Source organism: Chiloscyllium plagiosum, unplaced genomic scaffold, assembly GCF_037043375.1.
Source record: "Chiloscyllium plagiosum isolate Xiang-an unplaced genomic scaffold, Cpla_swu_hap1 HiC_scaffold_42, whole genome shotgun sequence".
NCBI classification, from domain to species: Eukaryota; Metazoa; Chordata; class Chondrichthyes; order Orectolobiformes; family Hemiscylliidae; genus Chiloscyllium; species Chiloscyllium plagiosum.
Genome location: NW_028270180.1, coordinates 2,158,023 through 2,178,948, shown reverse-complemented (window position 1 = coordinate 2,178,948; position 20,926 = coordinate 2,158,023). Strand labels below are relative to the sequence as shown.

General features: G+C 48.2%; 1 protein-coding gene across 1 annotated transcript; it reads right to left on the bottom strand.

The window, feature by feature from the left end:
• Positions 1-350: 350 nt before the first annotated feature.
• On the bottom strand, positions 351-19,828 carry LOC122542527 (sorting nexin-24-like). Its single transcript, XM_043680363.2, has 7 exons — positions 19,681-19,828; positions 15,019-15,102; positions 8,685-8,789; positions 8,079-8,179; positions 5,975-6,007; positions 5,746-5,807; positions 351-571 (listed from the first exon to the last, which is right to left on the bottom strand). Exons 1-7 carry the CDS (start codon positions 19,744-19,746, stop codon positions 435-437), a joined length of 588 nt encoding a protein of 195 aa, XP_043536298.1. The 5' UTR covers positions 19,747-19,828; the 3' UTR covers positions 351-434.
• Between the last annotated feature and the right edge of the window lie 1,098 nt (positions 19,829-20,926).

Genomic DNA, 20,926 nt, shown 5'->3' with positions numbered 1-20,926 from the left:
GGGAAGGTTTCTAATTTGTGTGTATTAAATTACTCCAAACCATTCCAGTTAAGCGACACAGTGACAGCATAAGGTTAGATACAGAGCAAAGCTTGCTCTATTCTTGTATACAAAATGTAAATCTCACTTTCAAAAAGTTCCTTGAGACTGTCCCAGTAAACACTCACAGGCCTAGGACAAGACAGGGCTCAAGATCATGTCATACATTCATTTGTTAAAATAAGTTGGATTGGTCACCCTAGTCACATGCCTCCTGCAGCAAGTCTCACTCACTCTTCAATTCAAATACAAGGTATTTGACCCATCACATTTGCCAAGCCCAAGAAATGGGGGACAGTTCACCCTTACCACACTGTTACAGAAAGGAAGTGATGAATTTAATAGCAGTAATGAGTTTCACACACAAAACTATCACAATAAATCCTAAAGAACCATCAGACAAAGCTTTCAGGTCCAGGAATGTGCAATTTCATTGTTCCTGGAGAGCCTGCTCCACTGTGGATTTCAGAATCCGGTTCCGTGAGGTACAATCCCTGAAGAACACCCATCACAATCACATTGGGGAGAAGGCCTGGAAAGCAAGCAGCAGCTGTGAGTATGGTCTCATCCATCCCCAATTTCAGAATAACCCTGGATAGCAGAGCAGTGTCTCAAGTAGCAACATTGCATCATAAAGTGTGTGTCAGGACAGCAGCATCAGAAAGTGAAGAGCAAGCCAGCACGAGAAGGACAACAGCAGCAAACAGCTCCTTTACCCTGTCAGGATTGGAGTGTACTATGACAGGAAAACAGGTAGGCATTTCCATTGTGTCCCTTTTGAATGGCTGTGATTTACATCAGAGTACAGTTAAGAAATCCACTTAAAATATTTTAACATCCAAATTAAATAAACAGATGAGATGGCTGGGCAGACCATGTGTTGCAGCTGTAAGAGCTGTTGGTCACCGGTGTGACCCATGGGCACAACATCAAGTCTTGGATGCTTGAGGATCCTTGACTCAGAGTTGGTGAGCCACTGACACCAAGACATCAGGGAGGGGAAAGTTAGTGTTCTGCTAAATTTCAGGAGACAGTCACACCTAGATTAATCAAGTCAAATCTGATGCACACAGTCAGATGCTGGAAGGTGTGGCTACATATGAGGAACAGTGGACTTTCAAAGTGATTTTTCATAGTTTTCAGCAAAAAGAAAGGACTGTAGAAAAAGAAATACCCAGCCAGAGATAATTAAATAAAGGAAGGTATCAAAGTGAAAGCTCATGCACACAAAGTGGTAAAAGGGTTAGTGGGAAACTAAGGGATTGGGAAATCTTCAAAAATCAACAGAAAACTACAAAGAAAGATAGAATTTGAGAGTAAACTAAGAATGTAAATAGATAGCAAACATTTTGACAAATATATAAAACAAGGAAGAGTGGCTAATGTAAACACTGTTCCTTTGGAATATGAGGAGGGGATTTAATAACTGGAAATGAGGAATGGACGAGGTATTGAATAGGTATTTTGTGTCAATCTTCATAGTGGAAGATACAAAATAACATGCCGATAACTGATGACGAGGCGGGCATGGCAGGTGAGGACCTAGAAGCAATCATTATCACTGAAAGGTAGTGCTGGGCAAGCTAATGGGGCAAAAGGTAGACAAGTCACCTGATCCTGATGGAATGTAAGAAACAATGGGGAAATACCAAAGGTGCTCATGGTAATTTACCAACATTCGGTGGACTCTTGGGTGGTTCCAGCAAATTGGAAAACAGCAAATGTGATGTTAAAACAAAGGAGGTAACTACAGGTCTGTTACTAAACTTCTGTAAAGTGCAAAATGCTTCAATCTACAAGGAAGAAATAGTGAGACAGCATCACAGATGTACAGCATGGAAACAGACCCTTCGGTCCAACTTGTCCTACCGACTAGATATCCTAAATTAACCTAGTCCCACCTGCCAGCACTTGGCCCATTTCCCTCTAAACCCTTCCTATTCATATACCCATCCAGATGTCTTTTAAATGTAATTGTACCAGCCTCTGGCAGCTCACGTACCAACCTCTGCATGAAAAAGTTGCCACTTAGGTCCCTTTTAAATCTTTCCCCCCTCACACTAAACCTATGCCCTCCACTTCTGGAACTCCCCACCCCTTCAGGGAAAAGATCTTTTCTATTTACCTTATCCATGCCCCTCATGATTTTATAAACTTCTACAAGGTCACTCCTCAGTCTCTGACACTCCAGAGTAAACAGTCCCATGCTGTTCAGCCTCTCCCTATAGCTCAGACCCTCCAATCCTGGCAATATCCTTGTAAAATTTCTGAACCCTTTCAAGTTTCACATCATCCTATAGCAGAATTGCACACAGTATTCCAAAAGTGGCCTAACTAATATACTGTAACATGACTTCCCAACTCTTCTACTCCATGCACTGGCAAATAAAGGAAAGCATACCAAACACTCTCTTCACATCTGGATAGAAATTAGCCCATGGGCAGACGAAAGGCAGGTCATGTTTAACTAATTCACTGGAATTCTTTGAGGACATTACAAGCACGGTGGACAATGGGGGAACCGGTGAGTATGTGTATCTGGATTTCCAAAAGGCATTCGACAAGGTGCTGCACAAAAGGCTGCTGCATAAGATAAAAGTGCATAGCGTTACAGGTAATTTATTACCATGGATAGAGGGTTGGTTAACTAACAGACAATAAAGTGTGGGCATAAATGGGTGTTTTTCCAATTGATGGTCAGTGACCAGTGGTGTGCCTCAGGGATCATTGTTGGGACTGCAATTATTTACAATTTACATCAATTAGAGTTAGGGACCAAGTGTAGTGTGTCAAAGTTCATAGAAGACACTAAGACGAGTGGAAGAGGAAGGTGTGCAGAGGACACAAAGTCTGCAGAGGGTTAGAGATAGCTTGTGAATGGGCATGGGTATGGCAGATGGAGTACAATGTTGGTAAATGTGAGGTCATCCATTTTGGTAGAAGTAACAGCAAAATGGACTATTATTTAAATGGGGAAAAGTTGTAGCACACTGCTGTGCAGAGGGACCTGGGTATCCTTGGGCATGAATCACAGACGGTTGCTTTGCACATGCAGCAAGTAATTTAAAAAAAGGAACACAAGGGAACCACGATTATCTGAATACCGATTAACCGAAGGGGATCTTGAGGTCCCAACAGAGACATTACAAAGACATGTTTCCAGCAGTGATCAGGGATCATCGTTGGGACTGCAATTATTTACAATTTACATCAATTAGAGTTGGGGACCAAGTGTAGTGTGTCAAAGTTCATAGAAGACACTAAGACGAGTGGGAGAGGAAGGTGTGCAGAGGACACAAAGTCTGCAGAGGGTTCCGATTCCAGAGTTGAGAGGGTTACCTAGTGAGGAGAGATTGTGTAGACTGATTGTTTCCATTGGTGGGTGAAACTAGAACTAGGGGTCATAGCCTCAAACCAGGTTTAGGACTGAGTTGAGGAGGAACTTCTTCCCCCATTGGGTTGGGAATCTGTCAGATTCCCTGCCCAGTGAAGCAGTTGAGGCTACCTTGTTGAATGTTTTTAAGGTAAAGATAGAAATTTGAACAGTAAGGAATTAAGGTTATGATGAGAGGGTGAGTAAGTGGAGCTGAGTTCACGAAAAGCTCAGCCATGTTCTTATTGAATGGTGGAGCAGGCTTGATGGGCCGAATGGCCTACTCCTAGTCGAGTGGGTGTTGCTGGAAAAGCACAGCAGGTCAGGCAGCATCCAAGGAGGAGGAGAATCGACGTTTCGGGCTTGAGCCCTTCTTCAGGAATGAGGAAATTCCTGAAGAAGGGCTCATGCCCGAAACGTCGATTCTCCTGCTCCTTGGATGCTGCCTGACCTGCTGCGCTTTTCCAGCAACACATTTTCAGCTCTGATCCCCAGCATCTGCAGTCCTTACTTTCTCCAAAATGACCAAAGAGCCATGGTCCAGAAGAGCAATACGTGGGGGAAGAGAAAAGAAATGCAGTGGGAGACTGTACTGTCCTCTGCTGAGAGTCTGGAAGGCTGCACTGTCCATCCAAAGCCAAGTTTCAAGTCAGCTCTCCAGAGATGATAAGAAATTTGGAATGGGAGGGGAAGAGATCCAATTGTCATGGTCAACATTGTTACTACCCACATAGTTAGGACAAGGTGAAAGGTTCTGCCGAGGGATTGAGAGCAGCTCAAGGCAACATTAAAAAGCAGAACTGAAAAAGTGAATCTCAGGATTACTAGCTGTGCCACATGCAAATCGGGATGGGACAAACAGATTCTTGTGGCTCTGGGGAAACAGGAAGAGCTTCACTTGAACTTTGCTGACACCTGTGTCCTGGCGAATTATGGACCATGGGTTGTAGATATGGCTTTAAATTAAATACTGGTGGGAGACTTCAATTAAAAGGAAGTCAAAAAGAAACAAGAGACAAAATATTAATCAGAAGATAATGGAGGTATGTAAGAAGGGCACTTAAATTGTTATGGGCGATTTTAACCTGCATTGACCTGACAAACCAATTGGAGAAGAGTAACATGGGAGAAAAAATTATAAGATGTTCTTGATAAGTCAATCCTCCATCCCAGAAATCAGCATTGTGTATTTCTATTCAACTGCCCCTTATTCTAGCACATCATTTATAAATGTTGGGTGGGATGGTGGGGGGAGGGGAGGAGGAGGAGGGAGGCACAAATGTGGACCCCCCCCCCCCCGACAGTGCAGCACTCCCTCAGCACCGACCGCCTCCCCCCCCCCCCCCCCGACAGTGAGGTCCTACGTCAGCACCAACCCCCCCGGACAGTGCGGTGCTCCCTCAGCCCCGAACCCACCCCCCCCCGGACAGTGCGGTGCTCCCTCAGCCCCGAACCCACCCCCCCCCGGACAGTGCGGTGCTCCCTCAGCCCCGAACCCACCCCCCCCCGGACAGTGCGGTGCTCCCTCAGCCCCGAACCCCCCCCCCCCCCGGACAGTGCGGTGCTCCCTCAGCCCCAAACCCACCCCCCGGACAGTGCGGTGCTCCCTCAGCACCGAACCACCCCCACGCCTGCCCCTCCCCCCCCCCCGACAGTGCGGCTCTCCCTCATCACCGAACCCACCCCCCCCGGACAGTGCGGTGCTCCCTCAGCACCAACCTCCCCCCCCACCGCCTGCCCACAGTGCGGCACTCCCTCAGCACTGCCCCCCACCACGACAGTGCGGCCCTCACTCAGCACCAACCCTCCCGACAGTGCGGTGCTCCCTCACCACCGAACCCACCCACCCCCCCCGGACAGTGCAGTGCTCCCTCAGCACCAACCCCCCCCCTCCCCCCCACAGTGCAGCACTCCCTCAGCACCGACCGGCCCCACCCCCCTGACAGTGCGGCCCTCCCTCAGCACCCCCCCCCCCCGTGCGGCACTCCCTTAGCACTGACTCCCCCTCATCCCCGACAGTGCAGCGCTCCTTCATCACCAAACCCACACCCCCAGACAGTGCGGTGCTCCCTCAGCACTGAACTCCCTGCCTCCCCCGAGACAGTGCGGCACTCCCTCAGCACTGACCCCCCCTCATCCACGACAGTGCGGCGCTCCTTCATCACCAAACCCCCAGACAGTGCGGTGCTCCCTCAGCACTGACTCTCCGACAGTGCGGCACTCCCTCAGCACTGACCCTCCGACAGTGCGACAATGCCCCCCCTCAAAATTCCCTCCTGCCCCAAGGTACAGGCTCCACAATAACACAACCTAACTTTCACTCTGCCCATTACCTGCTGGGTTCGGTTGAGAAAAGGCATCCTTTGTGAAACTGACCACCTGGTGACAAAAAAACCTGGACAGGAGCAGAAAAACAAAATCAACATATGATCCTCATTTCCAGCGTCCCTGACCTGAGAGAGTCTGATGGGGAAAAGTGTGGGGGTAGCTTTGCTTGCGCTTTAAAAGGAGTTCAGGGAATTTAATGTGATGCTGATCGAAGCAGAGCTTCCCAGTGCTCACCTGTAATTCTGCAGGTCAAGTTGATCCAAGGCACTAAAGAAAAGGAAGGACATGAAATCAATTCAAAGCAATGATGACTCAATTTCTCTCACTTTTATACCTGTTGATCGAAATCAAAATGACCTGCTTTCTGCAGAGTCCCTTTGTTCTCAATTCCCTGATTGTATTCCTTCCTAAAATATGCTCTCCCTAATTCTCTCCTTCAGATCAAACAGCTGTATTGTTACAAAGCAGGCCCTGCCCATCATAAGCCTCACCAGCTTTTCAAACAAACATTTCCTGCTTGGCTCCGGCCCTCTCTGTGACCCTACACATTCTCCCTTTCCAAGGTTAGATTCTGTCTACTTTCTGAATGCTTCAGTTGAACCAGCCTCCTCCACTTTCTCAGATAGTGCATTCTAGATGTTTAACAAAAAAAAAACCAAGAAATGCTGGAAATCAGAAACAAAAACCAAAACAAAGGTCATTGGAAAAACTCAGCAGGTCTGGCAGCATCTGTGGAGAGAAAGCAGAGTTAAGGTTTTGGGTCCGGTGACCCTTCCACAGAATGTTCCAGACCTAACCAGGTGCTGCATGAAAAAGCTCTTCCTCAGCACATTTGCTTCTTTTGTCAGTTGTTTTAAATCTGTGCCTCCTTGATCTCAATCCTCTCTGCGGTGGAACCTTTCTCTCTTGTCTATTCTGTCCACACCCCTTTTGAAAACCTCTCCGCTAACTCTTTTCATCCCAGGAACTGTTCTTGTCAATTGCTTCTGCACTATCTCTAATGTGTTCACATCTTTCCTATAATATGGAGCTCAGGACAGCACACCGTACTCTTTTTGAGCTCTAACCAAGGTCTTAGACAAATCCATCACCACCTCCTTGCTCTTGTACCCTATATCCCTGTCAGAGTCACAGATATGTACAGCACAAAAAAAAAAGACCCTTCGGTCCAACTCGTCCATGCCAACCAGATATCCTAAAATGATCTAGTCCCATTTGGCACAAATCCCTCTAAACCCTTCCTATTCATATATCCATCCAGATGCCTTTTAAATGTTGTAATTGTACCAGCCTCCACCACTTCCTCTGGCAGCTCATTCCATACACGTACCACCCTCTGCATGAAAAAAACTTTTCTGCTCTCACCCTCAACCTATGTCCTCTGGTTTTAGACTTGTGTATTCACCGTAACCATGTCCCTCATTATTTTATAAACCTCTATAAGGTCACCCCTCAGTTTCTGATGTTCCAGCAGACAGAGGTTTAGAATAATTTCTTGGGTTTTGTGCCCCATTCCTCTACTTATAAAGAAAGCACTGGAATTCAGGAATTTCAGGGGACCTTTCACGCTCTCTAATTTGTGCGCTAACACCCTGATCCCTCCGTCTGTGCACCCACACCACAAACAGAGCAGCTGTCTTCACCTTCACTGAGACCTTTTAACCCTGGCCAGGCACTGAGGCAAGGGGAAACAAGGAATAGTGACAATATGGAGATGTGGGAGAGGGAGACAGTGTGGAGACTGGGCAGACAACTTGTGAGCTGATTCAGCCCTTGGTCTGGGGAACCAGGAGCTGCCATTCTGTCCGTGACCACCAGGTGGCGGAATGTGCAGCCAAATCCAGACAGAGGCAGGAGACAGTTCCCTCACATTAATGCCAACTCGGCAAAACCTCAAATTACTTGGGAGTTATTTTGAGTCACAATGTTCCCGACTCAAACTAATCCTTCTGAATTTCTGTGTGTTGTTAAAGGACCAGGAGGCGGCCATTCAGCCCCTCCAGCCTGTTCTCCTGTTCTTTTAAATGTTGGGCAGTTTGATTTTAATTTCATTAACCCAAACATCCCCATATTCTTCAACACCCCACCCAACAGTAACATGAACCTCTGCCTTTAACACTCAACAGCTGAGACTCCACAGTCCCCTGAAGTAGCCAATTCCAAACCTTCCCCACGCTCTGTGCAAAGCAATTCTTCCTTGGCTCAGTCCAAACCAGGTGACCCTGACTCCCCAGTTCACTCAGGCTCTGAGGGCAGTAGCAGGGTTATTACTGATAGGGTTTCTGATAGTTCAGGAACAGCAGTAAATGATGTACCAATAAATCCTTCAGGCACTGACCTCACTGTATTAGGCGACTTTCCGACCGGGATGTGTTTGATGTTCAGGAAGTCGAGGATTTCCCGGGACAAAGTCCAATTGTCGCATTCACACACAAGACTCTGAGAGAGACAGACAGAGAGACAGAAAAACTTGTCTGTATACAGAAAAGGTCATTGCCTGGTTACCTCACTTGTCACAGCTCCAACCATCCTGAAACCTTTAGATACAGGGCCCAGTCCCCAAACACCGGCCTCTCAGCGCCGACCCTCCGACAGTGCGGCGCCCCCTCAGCGCCGACCCTCCGTCAGTGCGGTGCCCCCTCAGCGCCGACCCTCCGACAGTGCGGCGCCCCCTCAGCGCCGACCCTCCGACAGTGCGGCGCCCCCTCAGCGCCGACCCTCCGACAGTGCGGCGCCCCCTCAGCGCCGACCCTCCGACAGTGCGGCGCCCCCTCAGCGCCGACCCTCCGACAGTGCGGCGCCCCCTCAGCGCCGACCCTCCGACAGTGCGGCGCCCCCTCAGCGCCGACCCTCCGACAGTGCGGCGCCCCCTCAGCGCCGACCCTCCGACAGTGCGGCGCCCCCTCAGCATTGTGCTCTCTGTCTTGCTTTCTCTGGGCCTTACCTGTAAATATGCCTCCAATCCTGACCTCTTCTGTTCCAGGGCTTTGGGCCTTCGATTCAGGCCTCTCTTTGAGGGAAAGTCTGGTGTTTTTGTTGTCTTTTTTAACTGTAGGTAACAGAAACATGGAGGGAATGTCAGCCTCAGGCACCTCACCTCAAGCCTTTGGAGGGAGGGCTGGTGGAGTAGAAGGCATTCTGAGGGGGTGGCACAATGGCCCATTCTTCTCTTGCCATCTCTCTCTGTGGGGCTGTGGTCCACCCCAAATCCATTAACAGGCTGGTGTCAGCAGCATTGGGAAGGTGTACAGAAACAAGAGGCCAGTGTAGCTGCTGACTGACCAGACTTACGTGACTGATCAATGGAAGGTCAAAAGGTGGTATTAAATCTATTTGTGATTTCACCTCTCAACATCGTCCTGTAATTATCTCCCAATCCTTTAACGTTCCTTCTCTGGTCTTAGTGCTCACCCTAATTACATTCCGTTCACCAGGGAATATCAGATCTATTTTCAGAGCGACATCAGTGTGTGTTTGGGAACCAGACAGCTCACAGGCAAGTGTCCTCAAGGAAATGGATATCAGAAACTGAACCAGAATAAAAAACACAAAGAGACTGCACTGAGAAAAGCCAGCTTCAGAAAACCACAGGGTCTTGCATTCAGTTTGTGTCAGATAGAGATTCATAGTTTTCTGGTTACCAAAGGAGTTGAGGGGTGGGGGTAGGTAATTAAAAAAAAAGAGGATCCTGCCATGATCCGATTCAATGGTGCAGGAATCTCAAGGGGCTGAAGGGCCTGCCCCTGCCCCTGCCCCTGCATTCCAAAAATAAAACTCGAGCTCCCAGGACAGGGACAGCACAGGGTTAGATACAGAGTAAAGCTTCCTCTACACACTCACCATCAAACACTCCCCGGACAGGGACAGCACAGGGCTAGATACAGAGTAAAGCTTCCTCTACACTGTCCCCCCATCAAACACTCCCAGGACAGGGACAGCACGGGGTTAGATACAGAGTAAAGCTTCCTCTACACTGACCCCCATCAAACACTCCCAGGACAGGGACAGCACGGGGTTAGATACAGAGTAAAGCTTCCTCTACACTGTCCCCCCATCAAACACTCCCAGGACAGGGACAACACAGGGTTAGATACAAAGTAAAGCTTCCCCTACACTGTCCCCATCAAACACTCCCAGGACAGGGACAGTATGAGGTTAGATACAGAGTAAAGCTCTCTCTACACTGTCCCCCATCAAACACTCCCAGGACAGGGACAACACAGGGATGGATACAGAGTAAAGCTCCCTCTACACTGTCCCCCCATCAAACACTCCCAGGATAGGGACAGCACGGGGTTAGATACAAAGTAAAGCTTCCCCTACAATGTCCCCGTCAAACACTCCCAGGACAGGGACAGTATGAGGTTAGATACAGAGTAAAGCTCCCTCTACACTGTCCCCCATCAAACACACCAGGGATAGGGACAGCATAGGTTATATACAGAGTAAGGCTCCCTCTAACACTTCCAGGTTAAATCTCTGGAACCTCATTTAATGTATCCCAAAACGTTATGGGAAATAAGGAGGAACTTATGAAACCCTTTGCTGAAATATTTGCATCATCTACAAGTACAGGTGAAGTGCCTGATGACTGGAGGGTTGCTAATGTTGCAGCTCTGTTTAAGAAAAGGTTGTAAGGAGAAACCGGGGAACTATAGACATGTGAGTAAATTGTTGGAGGTAATTATAAAAGATAGGATTTATGGATATTTAGAGAGGCAAAAATTGATTAAGGATAGTCAGCATGGTTTTGTGCAAGGAAAATCATGTCTCACAAACTTGATTGAGTTCTTTTGAGGAAGTTAGCAAAAAGATTGATGATGGCAGAGCAGTAGACGTTGTTTATTTGGATTTTAGTAAAGCCTTTGACAAAGTTCCGCCTGGTAGACTGATTAGTAAAGTTAGGTCACATGAGATTCAGGACGAGCTTGCCAATTGCTTCCATAGTTGGCTTAACGGCAGGAGACAGAGTAATGGTGGAAGGTTGTTTTTCGGACTGAAGGCATGTGATCAGTGGTGTTCCACAGAGATCAGCCCTGGATTCTCTTTCGTTTGTCAGTTATATAACTGATCTGGATATGAATATAGAAGGCATGGTTAGTAAGTTTGTGGACGACACCAAAATTGGTGGTATAGTAGACAGTGAAGGTTTTCTAAGATTACAAAAGGATCTTGATCAAATGGGTCAATGGGCTGAAAAATGGCAGATGGAGTTCAATCTGGATAAATGCAAGTTATTGCATTTTAAGACAAGGGTAGAGCTTATACAATTAAAGGTAGGCCCTTGGGTAGTGTTATAGTACAGAGGGACCTAGGGGTGCATGTACATAATTCTTTAAAGTTTGTGTCACACAAACAGGGTGGTTAAAAAGGCATTTGGCAAGCTTGCCTTCACTGCTCAGTCCTCTGAGTATAGGAGTTGGGACGTCATGTTGATATTGTACAGGACATTGGTGAGGCCTCTTCTGGAATACTGTGTCTAGTTCTGGTCACCCAGTTATAGGAAGGATATTATTAAGCTGGAGAGGGTTCAGAAAAGATTTACCAGGATGTTGCCAGGTATGGAAGGTTTGAGTTATAAAGAAAGGCTGGGAGTTTTTTCACTGGGGAGGCTGAGAGGCGATCTGATAGAAGTTTATAAAATAATGACATTTTAGATCGAGTTAATGGTAGTTGCATTTTCCCTGGGATGGGGGGAGTTTCAAGATTGGGAGCACATTTTTAAGGTGAGAGGAGAGAGATTTCAAAAAGACATGATGGGCAAATTTTTTTACACAGAGGGCAGTTCATGCATGAAATGAATTCGAGGTAGTGGTGGATGTGGACACAGTTACAACATTTAAAAGACATTTGGATGACACATGAATAGAAAAGGTTTGGAGGGATATGGGCCAGGAGCAGGCACATGGGGCTAGTTTAGTTGGGATTATGTTCAGCATGGACTGGTTGGACCGAAAGGTCTGTTTCCGTGCTGTATGACTCTATGACAGGGACAGCACAGGGTTAGATACAGAGTAAAGCCTCCTCTACACTGTTCCCCATCAAACACTCCCAAGACAGGGACAGCACGGGGTTAGATACAGAATAAGGCTCCCTTTACACTGTCCCCATCAAACACTCCCAGGACAGGGACAGCCAGTATATATTGTTCTAAGAAACTAACTTGAATGCATTCCATAAATCAATTGCCAAACTATTTTTGCCAATTTCTTTTGCCCAGTTCACATGAAGATTAAAGTCCCCAAGACTATTGCATTGACTTTGTTATAAGCTCCTTTTATTTCTGATTAATGTTTTGTCTAACAGGATAGTTACTGCTCAGGGGCCTCGAAACTGCTCTCACCAGCATTTCTGACCCTCGCTGTTACTGATACGCCCTGTTCTTCCAAATCAGGATCCCTCCGGTCTCCTGCCTGTATCCTTTATTGTCAGGGCCACCCATTGGCCCACTTCGATAAAGGTCAGATCTCCTGAAATTCCCAATCTCAGACACTGTGCCAGCACAGCTCTGTAATAGGGATTACATCCAATCCATTTCTCTTCATTGGTGCCATTAGTCACTCAGTCAGAGGGATGATTGTTGGGGTCAGATAAACACCTTCAGCAATAACTTCTCACTATTTTTCCATCATTTAACCTTCCTCATTGGTGTAATTTTACCACAAAATCTGCTGGTCCTTTCTCTCACTCGCTGCCTGCTTATTTTTACCCAGTCACTACACAGCTCGATGGTTTTGACTTTTCTTTTTAGATTTACTAAATGCCCCTTCTTTGAACCGTCTCCTTAAAATATGGACAGCCTGTTACACAGTAGGCAGGCCCCAGCCTAGTTTAGTGGAGTTGGTCACAATGGAACAACTCTCTCTTTCCCGTGACAGTCCCAGTGGTCCTGGAATCAAATCCCTTCCACCACAACAACACATTTGACTCCCTGATCAGTTTGTTCCCATTTACTCCCTCCATCATTGCTACAGGAAATGGTCCAAGCTGTGGCCAATCACCAATGCTCTTTCCAAACCTGTGACCTTTCCCAGTGAGAAGGACAACGCCAGCAGATACCATCCCCCTGCAAATTCCCCTCTAAGTCGTACACCATCTTGACTTGGAAATATATCACTATTAGTGCAGTATTGTTATGTCGAAATCCTGGAATTTCCTCCCTAACAGCATCATAAGTTCACAGAATTCCTCATGCTGCAGAAGAAGGATTTTTATTCCATCATATCTGTTCCTTTTGCACACTGCTTTAAATCCATCCCCTCTTGTTCTTGTTCCTTTTACAAGGAAAGCTCTGTCCTATCTACTCTGTCCAGTCCACTCACGAAAACCTCCAAATCTTATCTCAGCCTTTTCCTCTCAAAGGTGATAAGTCCTAACTTCACCAATTCCACATTCCTGGAGCAGTTCCTCTAAATTGCTTCTGCACTCTCTCCAATATGTTCACATCTTTCCTGTGACTGTACACAATAGCTGAAAATGTGTTGCTGGAAAAGCGCAGCAGGTCAGGCAGCATCCAAGGAGCAGGAGAATCGACGTTTCGGGCATGAGCCCTTCTTCAGGGGTCGATTCTCCTGTTCCCTGGATGCTGCCTGACCTGCTGCGCTCTTCCAGCAACACATTTTCAGCTTCTCTCTACCTATCCTTGTACTTCCAATGATCTCTGCATATACACACACACCCAGGTCCCTCTGCTCGTGCCACATCCCCTTTAGAATTGGACCCCCTATTTTATATTATTTTTCAATTTTCTTCCTAACTTCTCCACAATAAACTTTATTTGCCACCACCCACCTGCTCCACCAATTTATCAATGTATTTATGAAGTTCTCAGCTGTTTTCATAGTTGACAATTCTTCCAAAGGACTCTTGTGGTGCAGTAGTATTGTCCCTACCTCTGAGCCAGGAGGTCTGGGTTCAAGTCCCACCTGCTCCAAAATATCTGGTTCATCCAAGTTTACTGTTATCTGCAAACTCAAAAACTGTCCCCTGCATATCCAGGTCCAGATCATTAACTGCCTCAGACAAACAGGGCTCTTCATCCTGACCCCAGAGGAACTTCACAACAAACCTTCCTCCAGCCATTGACCGTTCCTCTCTGTTTCCGAGCACATGGTCAATGTTGCTGTTGTCTCTTTTAAACCTAAGACCTTCCTCACAAGCCTCATGAGGCACTGTATCAAGTGCTTTCTGGATCCATTAACAGTTAAACACAATTTCCCTTTAGAAATCCATGCTCACTCTACATAACCAACCCATCTTTTTCCATGTGACTATTACTTCTATCCTGACTTGTCCCTAGAAGCCTTCCTACCAGATGTGAGATTGCTAACAACTTTCTTGAACAAGCTTGTAATGTTTGCAATTTTCCAGTCTCCTGACACCTCCCCTGATTCTATTCAGTGACCCTGCAATTTCCACTTTCACCTCCTTCCATAGCCCTGGATTTATCTCATCCAGTCTTGGTGCATTATCAGTTTTAAGCATTAATCCATCCATTTTGAACACTTCTCATGACCAAGTTTCCTCGTCTGTCATCACAGCCTGGGTAACATGTCCCTCTTTGGAGAGGATAGGTGTAAAGTATCCACCACAGCAATGCCTCCTGCCTCCAGAATGTAAAGCTCTTTCTTTGTTCCTGATCAGCCTTATCCCTCCTTTTACCATCTTTCTTCTGGTGATGTACTTACAGAAGACTTCAGGATTTCTTTTTATGTTTGCTGCCAGTCTTTCTCATAATCCCTTTTTACTTCTCTAATGTATTTTTCCATCTCCCCTCACACTATGGTGTTCCTTTCGGTTTGTAATTGTACACTCTATCTGATACTGCCATAACTATACTTTTTCTCCTTTATTTTAATCTCTATCTCAGTTTTCATTCAGGGAACTCGGGATTGGTTTTGAGGGACTGTACCTGAACCACCTCCTCTTTGAGGGCAGCTGATCAATCAGTAATGGTTTCACCACCAACCCTTATGTTCCAGTCAATCCTGCCCAGCTCTGGTCTTGCCCCACCACAGTTCACTGTCCATCAGTTAAACTGTCTTACTCAGGATTGATCATTGCTATTTTCCAATGCCTTCCTGAACCTTACAATGCAATGTGGGTGGGGTAGTGTCAAAGGACCACCAGGTGGGGGAGGGGGTAATGAGGGTGAAGGGTTGAATGTGGCAGAGGTAGTGACTGAGGGGGTTCGTGGGTGGTGGGGTAGAGGGTGGGTTTGTGGGGGTTGTGGGTGGGCAGGGTAAAGGATGGTGGGGGTTAGTATCTGGGACTCTGACCTTTTTATGTAGAGCCTGGAAGTCTCGGTATCTTCGATCCACGAGATGTTTGCGCCCATTGTTGAGAACCTCGACTCGGAAAACCTGTAACAGGAAGCTGTGTCAGTGACCCCCACCTCAGGGATATTCCCCACCCCTCACCTCACCACCCACACCCCATCCCCCCTTCAGGGATATCCCCCCACCTCTGCCTCAGGGAAAGACCCTCATGCCCCTCAGGAAAACTGCCCACCTCCACATCCCACCGAGACACGTCACCCCCTGGAAACTCCACCCCCACCCTACAGGCAGACTCATCCCCCTAGCCCCTACAAGGAAACCACCCAATGTCTTGATCAACATCTATTCCTCAATATAGGTTCCATCAACACTCTCCACTCCGCTGGCTTCCCATGTTTTTATTTCAGATTTCCAGCATCTGCTGTATCCTGTTTCACACAGCAGTTGCTATATTTCCTACAACACAATAGCTCAGAACGGTTGAGTTGTCTGGGCGGTGTGTAGTGGTGCCCTGGGATGGGGACGTTTGCGAGATAATTCAATGTTGAGGCCTCACCAAGATGCTGACAATTGCAACATCTCCCCTCGTTACTCTCAGCAGCACCCCCAGAATATTCATCCCCATGGCCACAAGCAAACTACATCATGTCCCCCTCAACCCCCGCCCGCCACCTAACCCCCAACCCCTGGGGAGAAGCTGAGGCTATTCTCGGGCTCTCGGAACAATCCACCCCCCACTCTCACTGTCAGCTCCATTGAAAACAGATCCCTGCTTTATAACTCCAACACAGTGCATCAAGTTGCCATGGTTATTGACAAAGAAGTTCAACGCTCTGTTGCTATGGCTACATACCACATCCATGCAAAGAGAGATTCTCAACCAAATAAATCCGATCCAAAAGTCCACACTCTCTGTTTAAATCTCCCCTGCTGTGAGGAAATCCTTGCCTTAGCACCAGAGACACTCACTCAGTGACTTTCACACCCACCTCTCACCCCAGAGACCCCCCACCCTACACCCCTCAGTGAGGGGTAGGTGCACAGACACTCCCCAGGGACTCCCCTAGAGACTCCATGAGAGACAGGAACAGAGACTCCCCTTTTGGAGGAGGAATGTGGTGGTGAGTTAACCCCCCGCCCCACCCCCAAGGGCAGTGAGGGGTGGGCGGAGCACAGAGACTCCACTGGAGGGTGTGGGGCAGGGTGGTGTGGAGACTTCCAATGGGGGGTTGGGGGAGGGGTGCTGAGACTCCCTTGGGTGGGGGGGGTGGTGCTGAGACTCCTTAGGGGGAATGGGGCACAGACATGCCCCTATCCAGTGCCACCCCCCCCAGGGCAGGCTTGTATCTGCTGCCCAGGAAAGATGCTGAAGTCTTCACTCTGGTGAAATTCCTATCTGTGTGGAATCACAATCAAAGTGAAAGTACTCTTACCAAATCTCTGCACTTTCTAAAACGGCCATGAGATAAAGATTGCCCCCAGTGATTTTAAGCCCCTCTCACCTATGCCCTGTCCACAACCATCACTCTGAGCTGCCAATGACTTGCTGTTTCAATTCCTGTTCTCATGTTCATATTCCTCTCCTGGGTCCCTGCCGTGTTCCAGAGAAGCTCAGTGCAAACTAGGGGAGCAGCACCCCATTTTTGAGACATTGTACAACTTCCAGGACTCAACTCTGAGTTCAACAATAACCAACCCCAACCCTACTCTAATCTGTCTGAATCTCTTGGCTTTACAGAGCTATGCTTTATTCTGGTATTAACACATATTCAGGATCTATTTATCATGGGGTAATTTTTTAGCTTAGATAGATGACTGGCTGATGGACAGAAGACAGAGAGTCAGGATAATTTTTTTTTCTGGATGGCAAGATGTAACGCATGGGGTGTCACAGGGTGGGGTCCTCGGACCCCAGCTATTTATAATCTACATTAATTACTCGGATACAGGGATAGAAGGCTCTACAGTCAAATTTGCAGACGACAAAAACAGGCGAGACGATAGATTGCAGTGAGGAAATAAGAACCTTACAAACGAATCTAGATAGGTTAGGAGAGTGGGCCAAAATGTGGCAGATGGAGTTTAACGAGGTTAAGTGCAAAGTCATGCATTTTGTATGAAAAAATGGGAAGGTGACCTATTATCTAAATGGGGAGAGACTTTGGGATGCTCCGCTGCAGAGGAATCTGGGTGTCCTCATTCATGAGTCACAGAAAACTAGCCACACAGGGTACAGCAGATAGTAAAGAAAGCAAATGGAATGTTGACTCATAGCTAAAGGAGTAGAATATAAAGGTGAGGGAGTCTTGTTGCAATTATACCGCATTGGTGAGACCACATCTGGAGGATGTACACAGTTCTAGTCCCCTTATTTGAGGAAAGATGTAATGACATCGGAGGCAGTTCAGAGGACGTTCAATAGATTGATCCCAGAGATGAGGGGTTTGTCAGATGAAGAGAGATTGAACGGTTTAGACCTATACTCTCTGGAGTTTAGAAAAATGAGGCGAGATCAAATTGAGGTATTCAAGATGATAAAAGATATGGATAAAATAGACGTGGAGCAGATGCTTCCTCTTGTTAGGCATTCTAGGATGAGAGGTCTTAGGATAAGCGATAGCAAATTCAAAACAGAGTTGTGGAGAAACTACTCCCCAAGGGTTATGAATCGGTGGAATTTGCTACCCCAAAGTGTGGGAGGTGCTGAGACAGTGAGTAAACTTTAAGGAGGAGTTAGACAGATATTTAATTGGTAACGGGTTGAAGGGATATGGGGAGAAGGCAGGAAAATGGGGGTGAGTAGCATATCAGCCATGATCGAACGGTGGAGCAGACTTGATGGGCTGAATGGCCTAATTCTGCCTCTCTCTTATTTCACTTCCCTTCAACCAATCATTCCCACTCCCTCTGCTCTTTGTTCTGTCACAGCTGTAAGCTCCAAATCCAATCAGGCAAAAGCCCTTCATCAGGAATAAAGGCAGAGAGCCTGAAGCGTGGAGAGATAAGCTAGAGGAGGGTGAGGGTGAGGGTGAGGGTGAGGGTGAGGGTGAGGGTGGGGGTGAGGGTGAGGGTGAGGGTGAGGGTGAGGGTGAGGGTGGGGGTGGGGGGAGAGTGGCATAGAGTACAATAGGTAAGAGCTTCAGGGCTGAGGAAATGACCTGGGAGTTGCAGTGAGAGAGAGACTCCCTGAGATTCTTGTAGAGAGAGGAGGAAAACTTCTTCAAGGCAGGCATCCTTGCAAGAGTACTCTATGCCACTCTCTTCCCCACCCCCACCCTCCTCTAGCTTGTCTCTCCACGCTTCAGGCTCTCTGCCTTTATTCCTGATGAAGGGCTTTTGCCCGAAACGTCGATTTTGCCTGTCCTCGGATGCTGCCTGAATTGCTGTGCTCTTCCAGCACCACTGATCCAGAATCTGGTTTCCAGCATCTGCAATCATTGTTTTTACCTCCAAATCCAATCAGTCTGGAATCTTCCCAGGTCTCTCTCTTTGCTCCCATCTTTTCTCCAGGATAAATCCATCAGCAATTCAATAAAAGAAAAACACTCGGGATGCTGCAAATCTGAAACAAACACTGCACTTTGGAGAAACTCAGCAGGTCTGGCACTACCTGTGCAAACTATTAACATTTTGAGTCCAGTAATGACCCTTCTTGAGAAGTCTTCTCACTCACACCGGCCCCACCTCCGCCCCCAGGCACCGACCCAACTCTGTCCAGTTCTGAAGAGTCTGAGACCGTTAGAAACATTGACCCCCCCAGACCCTTCACATCACACCACCTGAAACAGAGTACATCCTGAGCACAGACAGACACACACAGTGACACACACATTGGGGGGGAGGGTTAGGGCAGAGACTCAGGGCGGGTCTGTGGGGGACACTCTCTCTCCCCCGGGGGAGACGACACTGGGTGAGCCGGTGGGGGAATCGGCAGAGATCGGAGGTGATGCCCTCCGTGGCCGAATAGCGGCTCGCGGCTTCCCGAGAAAATCCCATTAAAAGGGCAAATGGGCGGCCCGTTTAATACAATCTGCGGGGAATCGGACCGAGAGCCGGGGGCGGGGGGTCTCTGTCCCTCTCCCTGTCCCCGGGGGGGTCTCTGTCCCTCTCCCTGTCCCTCTCCCTGTCCCCGGGGGGGGGGGGGGGGTCCCTGTCCGTCTCCCTGTCCCGGGGGGGGGGGGGGGTTGGGGTCTCTGTCCCTCTCCCTGTCCCCGGGGGGGGGGGGGGGGGTCTCTGTCCCTCTCCCTGTCCCCGGGGGGGGGGGTCTCTGTCCCTCTCCCTGTCCCCGGGGGGTCTCTGTCCCTCTCCCTGTCCCCGGGGGGGGGGGGGGGTCTCTGTCCCTCTCCCTGTCCCCGGGGGGGGGGGGGGTCTCTGTCCCTCTCCCTGTCCCCGGGGGGGGGGGGGGTCTCTGTCCCTCTCCCTGTCCCCGGGGGGGGGGGGTCTCTGTCCCTCTCCCTGTCCCCGGGGGGGGGTCTCTGTCCCTCTCCCTGTCCCCGGGGGTCTCTGTCCCTCTCCCTGTCCCCGGGGGGGTGGGGGGGGGTCTCTGTCCCTCTCCCTGTCCCCGGGGGGGTGGGGGGGGTCTCTGTCCCTCTCCCTGTCCCCCGGGGGGGGGTGGGGGTCTCTGTCCCTCTCCCTGTCCCCGGGGGGTGGGGGTCCCCTCACCGTATGAACCTTCTCCGAGTCCCCGCTCGCCCCTTGGCCGATGCTCGGGATCCGGACCTGGATCATCCCGGGCTCCAGCTCCGGCTCCGAGTCTCCGAGAGTGACCGGCCCCTCCTCCTGGAACCACGTTAAACCCGGACTGGAGCGGAGCGGACCTATCCCGGATTAAATCGGATTGCAGACAGATTAAATTCATATTAAAGCAGAATTAAAGAAGGACTGGATCTGGATTGAATTCGGATTGGAGGCAGACTGATCAAACCAGGACTAAATATTTCTTAGTCTTATACTCTCCAGAGTTTAGAAAAATGAGAGATCACATTTGGATCTGTAAAATGTTAAATTTGATACAGCGAAGATATTTCCCCACGTGGGACAATGTCGAGGTCAGGGTTCTGGGATAAGTGGTAGCAGATTTAAAACAGATGGGGAGAAATTAATCATCAAAAGGGTCATCAATCCGCAAAATCAAAAGTGTGATGGAGGTCAGGGCACTGAGCGAATTGAGGAAGAGTGTGAGTGGGTCAATTAGTTAGAGAGAGAGACTGCCAAAAGGAAGGCAAGGTTCAGTGTGCAAAGCTGACCACGGAAGGGGAGGTAGACTCAGAACACAGGTGGAAAGGCAGCAGAGGTAACAAAAGGCAGAATAACTGACCATGCAAAGGGTTTGGATTAAGGTGGGTAAAAATCACAGTTTGAATCACTCCAGACTACTTTTAAAAGTTACTTAGGGAGAGAACAGACATCAAACAGCACCGACAAATAAATTCTGGAAAGAATAATAAACACCAGTTGACTTGTTATTAGCCAGCAGTGAAGTTATGAGGCAGATCTTTAAATAGCACAAAGGCTCATTTAAGATTAGATTGGAAAAGTGAATGAGAGACATTAATGGACATGGAAACAGGGTAGGTAAATAGGATGCAAAGGATTTGTTGTTGTGGAAAGCAAACAGACCAACTGAACCAAACTCCTATTTCAGTGCAACTTTTACGTATTTCTCTGAAAGATAAAGACGTGACATTAAACAGTGCACTGGCGATCTGCCCAGTCTTTCCGTTAACATGTACCTGCTCAGGAGCCTGGCAACATCTAGGCTGATTTCACACTATTTGTGAGCCACATGGATGGAAGCACATAGCAATGTGGCACTAATAATCATTCTCGTAGCATAATGGCAGTGTCCCTACCTCTGAGCCAGGTGACCTGAGTTCAAGACCCACCCACCCCAGAGGTGTGTACAGGG